Source organism: Vulpes lagopus, chromosome 12 (assembly GCF_018345385.1).
Source record: "Vulpes lagopus strain Blue_001 chromosome 12, ASM1834538v1, whole genome shotgun sequence".
NCBI classification, from domain to species: Eukaryota; Metazoa; Chordata; class Mammalia; order Carnivora; family Canidae; genus Vulpes; species Vulpes lagopus.
In genome coordinates, this window is record NC_054835.1 from 49,146,661 (window position 1) to 49,159,099 (window position 12,439).

Consider the following 12,439-nt stretch of genomic DNA (forward strand, 5'->3'; position numbering starts at 1 on the left):
CCAGGGCACCTGACTCAACGTCCAGGACTCATTGCACAGTGCTCGAGGAGCACTGACTCATGCATTAAATAAATTTCTGTTAAACCTCCACCCTGACCAACAGCTATGCTAAGCCCTGGAGTTACCCAGATGAGCAAGACGAGATAGTTCCCCTTGAAGGGCTTCCCAATCCAGCAGAGAATTCAGGCCAGAATGAATGACAACCAGGAGCGGAGTGGGGGCAGGGGCAGGGATGCCTTCAGGAAGAACTGCCCCAGGGATATCTTAAACGCTGGGGGAAAGCAGAGCAACCTTGAGAAGTCTGCCCATCAATCCCTGCTCTTTGGATGCCATGTGCTACTCTGGTTCCTAGCCTTTCCCAAGTGTGGCTCATCAGAGTTCCTTTTCCTTCTGTGAGCTACTCTGTCCCATTCCATCAATGGCTCTTTTGTTCCAACCAGCTGGGTTGATTTTCTGTTGCTTGCACTCCAGGAACCCTGAGCAACACTTTGCTGGCATGGGCGCTCCTTCCAAGCAGACAGAAGGAAATGGGACACTGTTAGCCAGCTTGCCTCTGCCAAGACCAGGGCACCCTGAGTGAAAAATAGGTCATGGTGGGGGAGAGAGTGCAGGGTCACAAGGAGTGGTGCAGAGTGGCGAGTCCCAGGCTGGTGCTTTGAAAATCTGTTTCTGAGGACAACTGTCTCATTAGGAAACATACTCTCCACTGAAAAACCAGAATCATAAAACACATACAACATATTAATCAAAATTCATTCTTATTCTGTGATTCATATCCCTTCTGCAGACATCCTCAAATGATGTTCCTTTATCCCACATCCAGAGAAAAGAGACCCTGGTGCCATCAACATGGGGTAGCTTAAGGTGTCAATAGGAATAAGAAAAGGGTAGAGCAGAGACCAATTTTTTTTCTGCCAGATGTACTTTTTTTTTTTTTTTTAACGCCACCTGATTTCATTAAAACAGGGCAAACAGAAAGTGACTGTAAAAGCTTTTTAAATGACCTCCTGGGAGGGATGGCTCCACAAAGTGACCTCCTGATTCCTTTTCTCCTTTTCCTTTTGACCACTTCCCCAGAAGGAGGCTGTGGTCCAGAAATCAGCAAACTTACCCTATAAAAGGCTATAAATTTTTCCAGTTCTGTGGGCCACAATTCAGTCTCTGCACAACTACCTGACTCTGTCATTGTAGTACAAAAACATCCAAAGATAATACATAAACAGGGATGTGGGGGGCACCTGGGTGGCTCAGTGGGTAAAGCGTCTGCCTTCAGCTCAGGTCATGATCCCAGGGTCCTGGGATGGAGACCCCCATTGGGATCCCTGCTCAGCAGGTAGTCTGCTTTTCCTTCTCCCTCTGCCTCTCCCCTCTGCACATGCACGCACACTTGTGCACTCTCTCTCTCTCTCAAAATAAATAAAATCTTTTTAAAAATAAGGGTGTGGATGTGTTCCAATAACACTTGCTGTACAGATGCATGCCATAGGCTAAACTTGGACCTCCAGCTACAGACTGGCAACCTCTGCATGTGGACGGTTCCAGGCCAAGACTATGTCCCAAGATACATTACCTGTCATGGCGTGAGGGACACTGGTGACCAGAACCTTCTGGTTCTGCATTCTGACCCCCGTCTCTGGGTTCTGCATATCCTTCACTAAAGCTTCAATCTGCAAAACAGAACCAAAACCACTGGCTGACCAGAACTGTTTCAAAAGCCAAGCAAGGCCCCTTTCTGCAGCATGGAGGGAGCAAAAGGTGCAAAGATGAATACAGGGAGCTTACCACCAGGAGCTTGCAACCTAGATGGACACTGAGGAAGCACAACACAACCAGATTCAGCATGTGCCTCCCAGACACAAACACCCTCACTGGTCATGGGGAGCTCAGAGACGTGTGCTCCAATGTAGAGCTACTCACAGGCCCAGAGGGGGAAGTGAGACTCAGCCAATGAGGATTTTGCTGGACAGAAAGTGAGAAGACACAGGAGCCAATGTCCAGGGAGAGAGCGGCGCAGACACCAGGGGCAGACGAAACAGGAACAACAGGTAGGGGCCAGATCACCATGGGCCTTGAATGCCATTCCCAGAGCGTGAATTTTGCTCCAGCGGCAACTGCTGGGCAGTAGCATAATTCAGCCCATGCTCAGGAAATGTGGCCCAAGACAGAGAGAAGAATGCTGAAGTATGAAGAAGTTTGATGTTTGAAGAAGGTGCAGAAAAGCGGGGAGATCCATGCGAAGCTACTGCAATGGTCCCAGCAAGAAATAGTGGCCCGCCCCACAACCACCCCCACCACCTCTTCCCCTTCTCAGGAGAGCAGCCAAAGAGAGTCTTTCAATTATTTTAGAACGTGTCACTCCTCTGTTCGGAACCTTGCAATGGCCATTTCCACTCAGAGGCAATGGGAAAGCTCCCCTACTGGTCTGCATGGTTGGGACTTCTTCCTCCCTGACTCTTCTCCTACCACTGCCCCCCACCCCGGCTCCCTCCGATCCAAGCCACCCTGGCCACCTTGCTGTTCCCTGACCATGCCAAGCACATACCCAGCCTCCTGCCCCAGGGCCTTTGCTCTGGCTATTCCCTATGCCTGGACCATTCTTCCCTACATAGCTAACTCACTCACCACCTTCTTCTGCTAACACCCTGACCATCGTACTTAACGCTACAACCTGGAACTCCACCCGTGGTATTCCTGTTCCCCTACTCGCTTTCTCCATAGCACCCACCTTCTAACATAGGAAATTCTCTACCTACTGATTACCTTGCTTACTGTGCGTCTCCCTTGTCCCTAGAAAGTAAGCTCTTTAAGAGCAGGTGTCCTGTCTGCTGTTATCCGATGCTGTTATTGTGCATGCTGGCACACTGCTGGACACGTAGGTTGTACTCACTAAGCAGCTGATGCATGAATTAATATATACACGAAGGCCAGGGCAGGAGAGATAGGAGGGCACTGCTCTTGGAGCTCTAGTTAACTCGAGTGAACTGTACTTGCAAGTGATTGACTTGTTCAGTGAGGGTGGCACTCCTGTGATCAGAGCCGCCAGTCACCAAAATAGAAAATGTAGGAAGTGCAAAGGAAGGAGCACTTTCTGAAAGCAAAAGCTTCTGCTTTTGGAATGCCGACTGAGAGAGCCACCACCGGGTCAGGCAGGTGACAGGAAACCGAATGTCCCAAGGGAAAGAGACAGGGGTCAGAGCTATGGATTAGTCATGATATCAGAGGGAGGGGTGAAGCAAAGAGAATCGGTGACCTGTCCAAGAAGAGTGAACTCCAGGAGGACATCCACGAGGATGGCCCTGATGCTCTGTATTTTTTTAAATTTTATTAAGAAAAAAAAATTGTTTTCCACCTGAGAAAATTAAATGGAAGTGAAATCAATGGAAGGATATTTTAAAACAAACCGGATGGGGGGATGCCAAAACAAACTGCTTAGTGGTTGAGCATCTGCCTTCAGGTCAGGGCATGATTGAGTCCTGCATCAGGTTCCCTGCAAGGAGCCTGTTTCTCTCTCTGCCTATGTCTCTACCTCTCTCTGTATGTCTCTCATGAATAAATAAATCAAGAAAGAAAGAAAGAAAGAAAGAAAGAAAGAAAGAAAGAAAGAAAGAAAGAAAGAAAGGAAGGAAGGAAGAAAGGGTTGGCACAGTTAAAAAAAAAAAAAAGATAAACCCAGATGTATCTCCTGTCAGTGTTTACAATGGACATCGATAGGACCTCATGTATCAGAGGTTTCAAGCTTCACACTCCCCCAGGAAACCCCTCACCCATGAAGAAACCACACATTCCCCCAGCCTGCTGGGTGCTTGCGATGGTCAGCCAGTCATTCAACAACCAGCCAGTCATAATTGACTCTGGAAAACCATAGATAAGGCAATGCGGTCCCCAAGCCCAAGGAGCTCACTGTCTGGTGTGAGGATGTGATGATGGACCAACATGGGAAGTACAATGACAAAGGTGAGATCATGGTATCGTGAAGAACACTACAGTGCCAGGAGGGGGTCAGGAGTGGGGACTCCAGCAGCAAATCTTCAAAAGATGAATAGGAATCAGGCACCAGAATGGGGGGGAGGGGGGACCAGGGCATTCCAGGCTCCGGGGACAGCAGGAGCAGAAGCACAGATTGCCAATGGGCAAGTAGGAACGATCCCTGTCCTTCTCTATCCAGAAACCCTCTCCTGCACACAGCTAGATGTATCCACCCGGAGGGCCATACCCCAAACCCAACCTGTCCACAGTCTAGCCTACACCCAAACCTAAACAGGTCACTGACTCACCTGCTTCCCCTCAATGTAACTAACTCAGTTATATCATCATTATTCTCCTGCTTTTAAATGAAATAAGACTCTCCCACTCCACAGCCCTTTACAATTACCAGTCCTTTTAGACTTTGCACAGGGGCTGTGGTACAAAGAAAAGAAACCCACGGTTCTCACAGCTCTGTGGGGTTTCCTTTTTCTACTAACTGTGGGATTTCACTTAACCTCTCTACATGTCCTTTCTCTACCATAAAACGGGACACCAATAGTCTGTGCCCAAGTAATTGACACACTTTTGTAATCTCTTAGAATCCCATTAATTGTGGAAAAATACCTTATAGGGACAGATATGTTTTATACTCATAAAGATACATGAGCATAAAGATGAATACTTTATCAAGGCTCCCGGGTGGCTCAGTCGGTTGCCACTCTGCTTTCTGCTCGGGTCATGATCCTGGGGTCCTAGGATCGAGCCCCACACCCATTGGGCTCCCTCCTCAGCAAGGAGTCTGCTTCTCCCTCACCCTCTGCCTCTCCTCCTCCCCCTCACACACCCCCCCACCAGGTCATGAGCAAGCACTTCTCCCTCTTTAGATGCCTGGGAACAAAAACTCTATTCTCCTCGCCGTTCAAATACAGGTATTTATTGAGCTTTATTAAGTGTGCAGCACTATGGGGGGTGATACAACAAGGTAAAAGAGGTCCATAGAGGGCTGGGAGGACATTTATATGAAAACAAAAAGTTAACTAAGATAAATGCTGGAGATCTGGGTGCAGAAAAAGCCTAGTTCAAATCCCTACTCAAAGCATAAGCTAGGTAAATCGCTGAAATTTCACTAAGACTCATTTCTCTGTAAAGAGAGATGACAATAGTACCTCTATCATCAGAGGGATGTCTTAAAGATTAACCAACATGAAGCGTTTAAAGCTCTTAGTATGGTGCTATGCACAGACTATTCAGCAGATAGCAAGTGCAGGCTGAATTAGGCACCAAATCACCGGGAAGGTGCCAACTGGAATAGAAGCCAAGAGATGAGAAGGATGGCTGAGAAGATCTCCAAAAAATGTGCATGGAGGGTGAACAGGATCTCCCTTGGGGGTGAGGAAGGGGCTCCCATCCAAGGGAGGGATGGCCTGAGAAGGCCCCGGGGTCCTCTAGGCAGAAAAGTGAAGAGATTGATCTTGGCACCCTCGGGCATTGTCGGTGGCAACGCAAGATGGTGCAGCTGCTTGGGAAACAGTATGAAGGTTCCTCCAAAAATCAAAAACAGGATTACCAGCAATCCCACTTCTGGGTGTATATGGCAAAGACTTGAAATCAGGATCTCAGAGAGATACGAGCACTGCCGTATTGACGGCAGCAGGGCTCATGAACGCCAAGGCATGCCAACGGCCTAAATGTCCGTCAACAAATGAATAAGGAAAATGTGGCACAGGCATACAATGGAACACGAGTCAGCCTTTTAAAAAGAAGGAAACTAAAAAAATAAAATAAAAAATAAAATAAAAAGAAGGAAACTCTGTGACAATAAGTGTGTGACAATAAGGATGAACCCAGAGAACATTTTGCCAAGTGCCATAAGCCAGTCACAGAAGGACTGCATGATCCCACTTATGTGAGGCACCTAAATTCATAGAATCAAAGAGTAGGATGGTGGTGCCAGGGGCTGCAGGAAGGGAAATGGGGAGTTGCCAACCAACAAGCATCACATTTCAGCTAACCAAGGTGAATAAGCTCTAGAGATCTGCTGTGCAATATGGTTTGTACACTTCAGAATTTAGGGGGTAGATTCGCACAATAAGTGTTCTTACCATAATAAAACACAATGTTAAAAAGAATGATAGAGAGACTGACCCAGCTGCAGTGGAGGGGAACGGTCATGCTGGGGAGCAAGAATGAGTGCTTGTGCATCTGCCCACTTTCCCGGCTCACAGATTGTTCTGGAACAGAAACTATCCATTTCGGGTCCATTCAGAGCTGCCATCCTCGGCCTTCTGCAGTGCCAGGGCCTGACACAATCTTGGCCACAGGGTCAGCGGAGAGCCTGCCGCAGCGAGGGAACAAAGGGGCAAGACCAGCACTTCCCTGGACATGGGGCCCCGAGGAGCTACAGTTTATGGGGGTCACTCCTTCTGCAGTTCTCAACTAACCACGAGCCTCGGATTTATAGGCCACTCCAGGAAGTGCCCGATTTTCTGACACAAGAACTCAGGCCTCCTCCATTCCCACATTAGCTGCCAGATGAAATCCCATATTTATTCAAAAACTTTTTGGATGAAACAGCAATGTTTCATAGAAACAGGGGGCCCAGATATTGAAGAAATAGAAATTGCCTTATGAGTTGGAAATCTGAGTTCCTCGGATAGAAAGTCAGTGGATTGGATTCTTTCTTGTCACATTAAAAAAAAAAAAATCTAGTTATAAAGAGTTTGAAAATAATCTTCAGGGGAGGAATAATGAGAGTTATTTTAAAAACACAATGAGGGGAGTCACATTTCTTTGCAGCAGGTGTGTCACCCTTCAGAGAAAAAAAAGGGCCAGTGGGAGGAGGGAGCGTTACATGAACCTTGAGGACATTTTGAGGGCGTTCAGCCCAGTGCAATTCCACTCAAGTTTCCTTAGAACTTTCCTCACATAAAGTCCTCTGAGGGGTCTCCCCAGTCACCCAAGGAAACAGTGAGAGCCTCTCGCTGGTATGGGCTGAACTGTGTCCCTCAAAACTTACATGTTGAGCCCATAATCCCCAGTACCTCAGAATGTGAGTGGTAATTAAGGTAAAATGAGGTCATCAGGTGGATCCTAATCCAATAGGGCTGTGTGCTTATGAGAAGAGGAGATTAGGACGCAGACGCACACGGAGGGAAGGTCAGGTGAGGACACGGGGAGAAGGCGGCTGCCTGCGAGCCAAGGAGAGAGGCCTCAGAGGAAACCAACCTTGCCCACATCTGGTGTTGGGTTTCCAGCCTCCAGAGCTGTGAGGAAAGAAATTCCTGTTGTTTAAGCCACAGGGCCCCCCATACTTTGTCATGGTGGCCCAAAAAAAAGAGTAGACTCTGTGTTCTATTCATCCAGCCCAAGAGAAAAACCCCTTTGCCCATCGCAGAGAGGAGAGAATCCCAACCATTTCCAAGTTCTCCAGAGAGCCGGCGAGAAGCCCTGGCCTTTCTACTCCAAATAGCTGCCAACTGTCACACCTCCCCCTGGTGTCCTGTGGGCGTCCCCGGGAGATGAGGAAGAGGCCGGCCTTCCCCACCCGCAAATGTCAAGCCCACTCCCAACCAGACTCAGCCAACTCTCATTCCCCGGCACGGATAAATGCCGCACAACCAGGCCACCCATGACCCCATGTTGGGGGACAGTGGCAGGAGGAGGGTGCCGGCCCCACATCTCTTCTCTCAGAAGCCAACGTGCTGCGACGTGACTGCAGGCGTGCCAGGGAACCCCAATATCACAGAGGAGCAGACACGATGGCTCTGATGGCCCCGACAGCCCACCCTGCACGCCCACGCTGCTCCTCACATTAAGGAGCTGTCACTCACTGTGCAAGATCTCTGGGCTAGAATTTTCCTTCCAGCTGGAGAAGGCTCCCAGGGGGATGATAATAACCAGTCCTTCTCTCTACACAAAGATAGGCGGAGTGACCCAGAACCACAGGGTTGTTTTGCTAACAGAGAGAAGGTGCTCCTGCTAACAAGCCTGGCCACACACAGGCCAGCTGCCCCCCTGCCACCTCCCCCCGCCGTTGCATGCACCCTCCTGAGCCCCATACCCTCATCAGTACTCAGTGGTCGTCCCCCAAATCCTCCTCTTCCCATCTTGGTCGAGGCCTGGGAAGCATTCTAGATAGCCCCAGACAATAGCAGCCAACTTCCAGGGACTCTGCTTTTTTCCTGAGATGAGTCTTACCTGCCCACTAAATCCTGCCTCATGGGACCATCGAAGCTCCCTTCTGGACCGTCAGGCTCTGCCTGTCTGGCTTCTGCCTTTCGACAGGCACATCTCCAGCCTCCTGTGTGACCCCCAGCTCAGGGTCCCCAACCACAGCACTACTGACATTTGGGGTCCAGGCCATTCTTCGTTGTAGTGCCAGCTGTCCCGGGCATTGAGGGATGGTGAGCATCCCACTGGATGCCAGTAGCACCCTCGTCTCCAGATGTGACAACCCCAAATGTCTCCAAATGTTGCCAAACAGTCCCAGGACCTCTCACTTCAGCTGTACAGTCAAATCGCCTGGAAGCTTTTTTAAAAAAAAACTCCAATGGTTGGGTTCCATTGCGCTTAATTATTCGATTACCTGGTAAGCAAATCAGAAACCCTAAGGATGGGGACTTGATATCAACATACCATTAGGTGCAGCCAGCATAGAGGAGCACCCGGACCCTCGAATCACAATCATCCTTCGAGCACGTAAACTGACTCATTTTAAAACATCAAACAGCTTCTCCCCGAATGCAGAAAGCATCCAACTCCTCAGCATGACGTCCAAAGCCCCCAGCTCTGGGCTCCTAACATCCATCAACTCTTGCCACCCCAGACCCTGACGTCTCTCCCACACCACAGTGCTGTTTCACACATCTGCATTTTGTATCTCCCTGAACAGTCACTCATCTTCCCGTCCTCCTGGCAAAGAAAACTCATTTTCTCATACCTCAACTCAGTTACAACTCCCTCATGACACCTGTCCTGATCCCCCCCACGCCAGGCAGAACTGACCGTCCCCCACTTTGTGCGATACGTATATGCATATCTTTGTGTGTGTGTATATATATATATATCTCCTCTCACAAGGTCTACCATGACCTTGGTGACACGTCTCTCCTTATTTATGCATCTGTCTTACTGGGAGGAAGGGGCTGTGTCTTAATCCCTACAGTGTCTCTGGCATCTGGCACAGCACCTAGCACATCAGTGCACGATTATGTACGCATGTTGAATGAAATGACACAAACAAAAAGATACCATACTCTGCCCACACCTCCTAATATTTCTGTTTCCGCACTCCCTTCCCAAGCAAAGGCGCCACACCAGAAAGCATGGCATCTAACCGAAGGCTTCTTCTCCACATGGCACCAAGAGAGTCAATGCCATGGTGTGTCCCAAGAGCAGCAGCAACCGGCACTGGCTGGGATGGTGATCTGGAAATCACAGAGGGGACAGGCCAGCACTAGGACAGGAGCCCACGCATGCTACAGCCATAGGGAGTGGCCCATCGTGTGTCACACACACACACTCTCACACAGTACATGCCATTCCCTCTGCCTAGAACATCCTTCTCTTTCTCTGCCTAGAAACCCCATTTATCCTTGGGTTCTCAGCAACACATCCCCTATGCACTTAAATCAGGCTTTCCCACAGCCTCCACTCCACCCCAAGCCCATAGCATAGTATCACATTTGGCAACAGATGACGAGCAGTTCTGTATTTTTCCTGGTTCCATCACTTAGTGGCTATATGGCTGGGGCAAGTCACCTCTCTGACCTTTAATTTCCTCTTCTGTAAATGGTGATGACAATGTTTGTCTTGTGGACCAGATGGGATAATGCACATACGTCCCCGCTACGAGGACACAGCACACTTTATAAATACTCGCTGAATATTTCAATGACTATTCCTTGAGCGGTGAATGACCTGGCACCCATGTCCACATTCCTTTGGTCTGGGTCCTTCTCCAGAAAGTTGGACATCTAGTTCAGCTGGCTCATTGTCAAGGACCTCCCCCCCACCCAGAGCAGGGCTCCTGAGTACAGCTCTAAGGAGCTCTGTGACCTGACTGGGGGCCCCAGAATACACAACAGGCAGGTCCCTCCCTACAAGGCAAAGGGAAAAAGCCATCCTGGATGTGTGGGCAGGGTCTGTGGGGCAGAGAAGGACGTGGCTCTGCTCCAGGGGCTGGGGAGAACCAGCCTTCCCAGAGGAGGAGTGGGAAGTTGGCAGGTGAGAAGGGGGAAAGGAGTGTTCCAGAAGAGGAGCCTGGGTATGAAAGGGCACAGGGTTCCTAGACAGGCAGGGAGGCTGTCGAGGCCAGATTCCACGTACTGTGGCTGCTTTGTTTTATTTTCCTGGAGAGCAGGCATAGAAGGCCCGTGGAAGGTAAAGAGATGGACAGATGAGTGGAAGCAGGATCCCGAGTGGCTGAGCTGAGCAGGTTACACTTTATCCTGCGAACATGAGAAGCCAGTGGAAGGGTTTAGGTTGAGGAGATCGGCATTCGTTTAGGAAAGAAAATCAATGTGTTTATGAAGCATATTGTAGAGGTAGGCAGGCTGGGGGTGGGGTGGGTAGTGGAGGGAGGCTGGAAACCACGACACCAGTCAGAAGGCCAGGTAGAGACGAAAATCTCCCAGATAACAGTCACGATGGAAAAGAGTGTCGAGATTCAGAACACAGAATGTCTCCAGACAATTGCTCTCTGAGCCTCTCCACAAGCCAGGGCTGCCCTGCTGTCTGGGAGAAGAAGGCAGTGCTGGAAAGATCCTGGAAGATGATTTATGGCTCTCAGATATCAGGCGCAGATGGTTTCTCCTGCTTTTAGGAACTGGGGTCTGCAATACAGGCTCAGAGGGTTCTGAGTGAGACAACACTCCACCTCTCTGCTTTATGGACAATCCTCACACCTCTACTACCTGGAATACTTCACAAGCTTCTTGAAGCAGGTAGACCGTGTGTGACCCACTGGGTCCACAGGGTATCCATCCGGGGGGGTGCCTGGGACTGTGCAGGTTTTAGCATCGAAAGCCCTGGCCAAATCAGGACAGTCACCAACTACACCAGTTTGCCAAGCTCCAAGGGCTCAAGGCAGGGCTCTTAACTGTCACAAAGCATTCAGCTAATTCTACTCAACAAGATAAGCCTCAAAAGGCGTCCGCTGCACTGTGAAATATGGCTGTAGATGGAATGAAGAGTGAGCAAGAGATCTGGGACCTAACCTTTGTCCATCCCCCCGACACCAGTCATCTCAAAAGTCCAGTTCGAACCCAAAGCATCACCCCACGAGGTACATGCCACATCCCAAGCACCCCCCGCGGTGGATACCCTGTGCGGGGCCACTTGCTCTGAGAAAGCCTTTGCAATGGAAGGGAAAGGCTCTGAGTTCTGCTGCCCGCACAGACAGACCCGAGATCCACCAATACACACACCTGAACGAGGCATCTAGGGGCGCTGAGAGCAAGGTGTCCCTTTATCCTACAAATCACACCTTCTTCGTGCGGTCTCTGGGTACACACCACACACACACACACACACTCTTGGGGGTTAGAAAAATGGCAAAAATGTTAATTCGACATCTGGGAGCCTTATGGTAATGCCAGGATCCTCTCTCACACCTGACACAGCCTCGGCCCGCCGAGCCGCCTTCTGGCGCCCTCCTCTCCAGAGTAACAGGTTGTCTTGCAGCGGCCAGCGGACCATCGCCCCTGGCTTCAGTCTCCGCTACACACAGGTGCCGTGGACATCTAACCATCAGCCTCTACAACGCACGCGAGCGTGCACACACGCACTCACGGAGCACATAAGTCATTTAATGTCAGCGAGCAGCACTCCCGGCCCCCAGGGGTGCCCTCCACTCCCGGCCCCGCGCCCCGCGCCTCCCCAGCATCTCCGCGCACACTTCCCGGAGTCGGGGCCCCGCGCACCCCGCGCCCCGCGCCCCGCGCCCCGCGCCCCGGGCCCAGGCCCCCCACCGCGCTCACCTTCTGCAGAAATGCCATCCTCGGCCTGTACTGCTGGCCTTGGTGTCGGATCGTCATCCCGGACCCCGCGCCGAGTCAGAGCCAGGACGCCCGCGGCCGGCAGCAGGGGAAGCCCCCGGCGAAGGCGGCCGCCAGCCCCGCACGCGCCGCGGCGTCCCCGGGGGAGGAGGGCGGCCCCGAGCGCGGGGCGGGGGCGGGCGCGGGGGCGGCGGCGGCGGCGGCGGCGGCGGGAGGCGGGAGGCGGGAGGCGGGGGGCGGGGGGCGCCCCTCCACCCGGCCTCGGCCCCCGCCCCGCCCCGCCCCGGGAAAGCCGCGGGGCCCCGCCAGCCAATCAGCGCGCCGCGCCGCGGGCTCATTAGCATGCGCTGCGCTGCGCCGCGCCCACCTGCCTCCAGGGGGCGGGGTCCGACGCCCCGGACCCCCCCTCCCCCGCCGCGGAGCCGCAGGTGAGCCCCGCGGTCCCGGGCGCCGCCGGGGAGGCTCGGTCGCAGACA

At 51.5% G+C, this 12,439-nt stretch overlaps 1 protein-coding gene across 3 annotated transcripts in view; it reads right to left on the reverse strand.

Annotated features, from left to right (window-relative positions):
* The window catches only part of RGS9 (regulator of G protein signaling 9), a 69,951-nt gene extending 57,760 nt beyond the window's left edge, over positions 1 to 12,191 (reverse strand). For 2 of the 3 annotated variants that reach the window (XM_041723708.1, XM_041723707.1), the window contains exons 1-2: positions 11,946 to 12,191; positions 1,571 to 1,667 (exon numbers count right to left, since the gene is read on the reverse strand). In XM_041723708.1, coding sequence (XP_041579642.1) covers positions 1,571 to 1,667; positions 11,946 to 12,002 — 154 coding nt within the window. In that variant the 5' untranslated portion in view covers positions 12,003 to 12,191. Of the gene's footprint in view, positions 1 to 1,570; positions 1,668 to 2,887; positions 2,989 to 11,945 lie in introns of those variants that run through there. The other variant, XM_041723709.1, reaches the window with a different exon arrangement.
* Between the last annotated feature and the right edge of the window lie 248 nt (positions 12,192 to 12,439).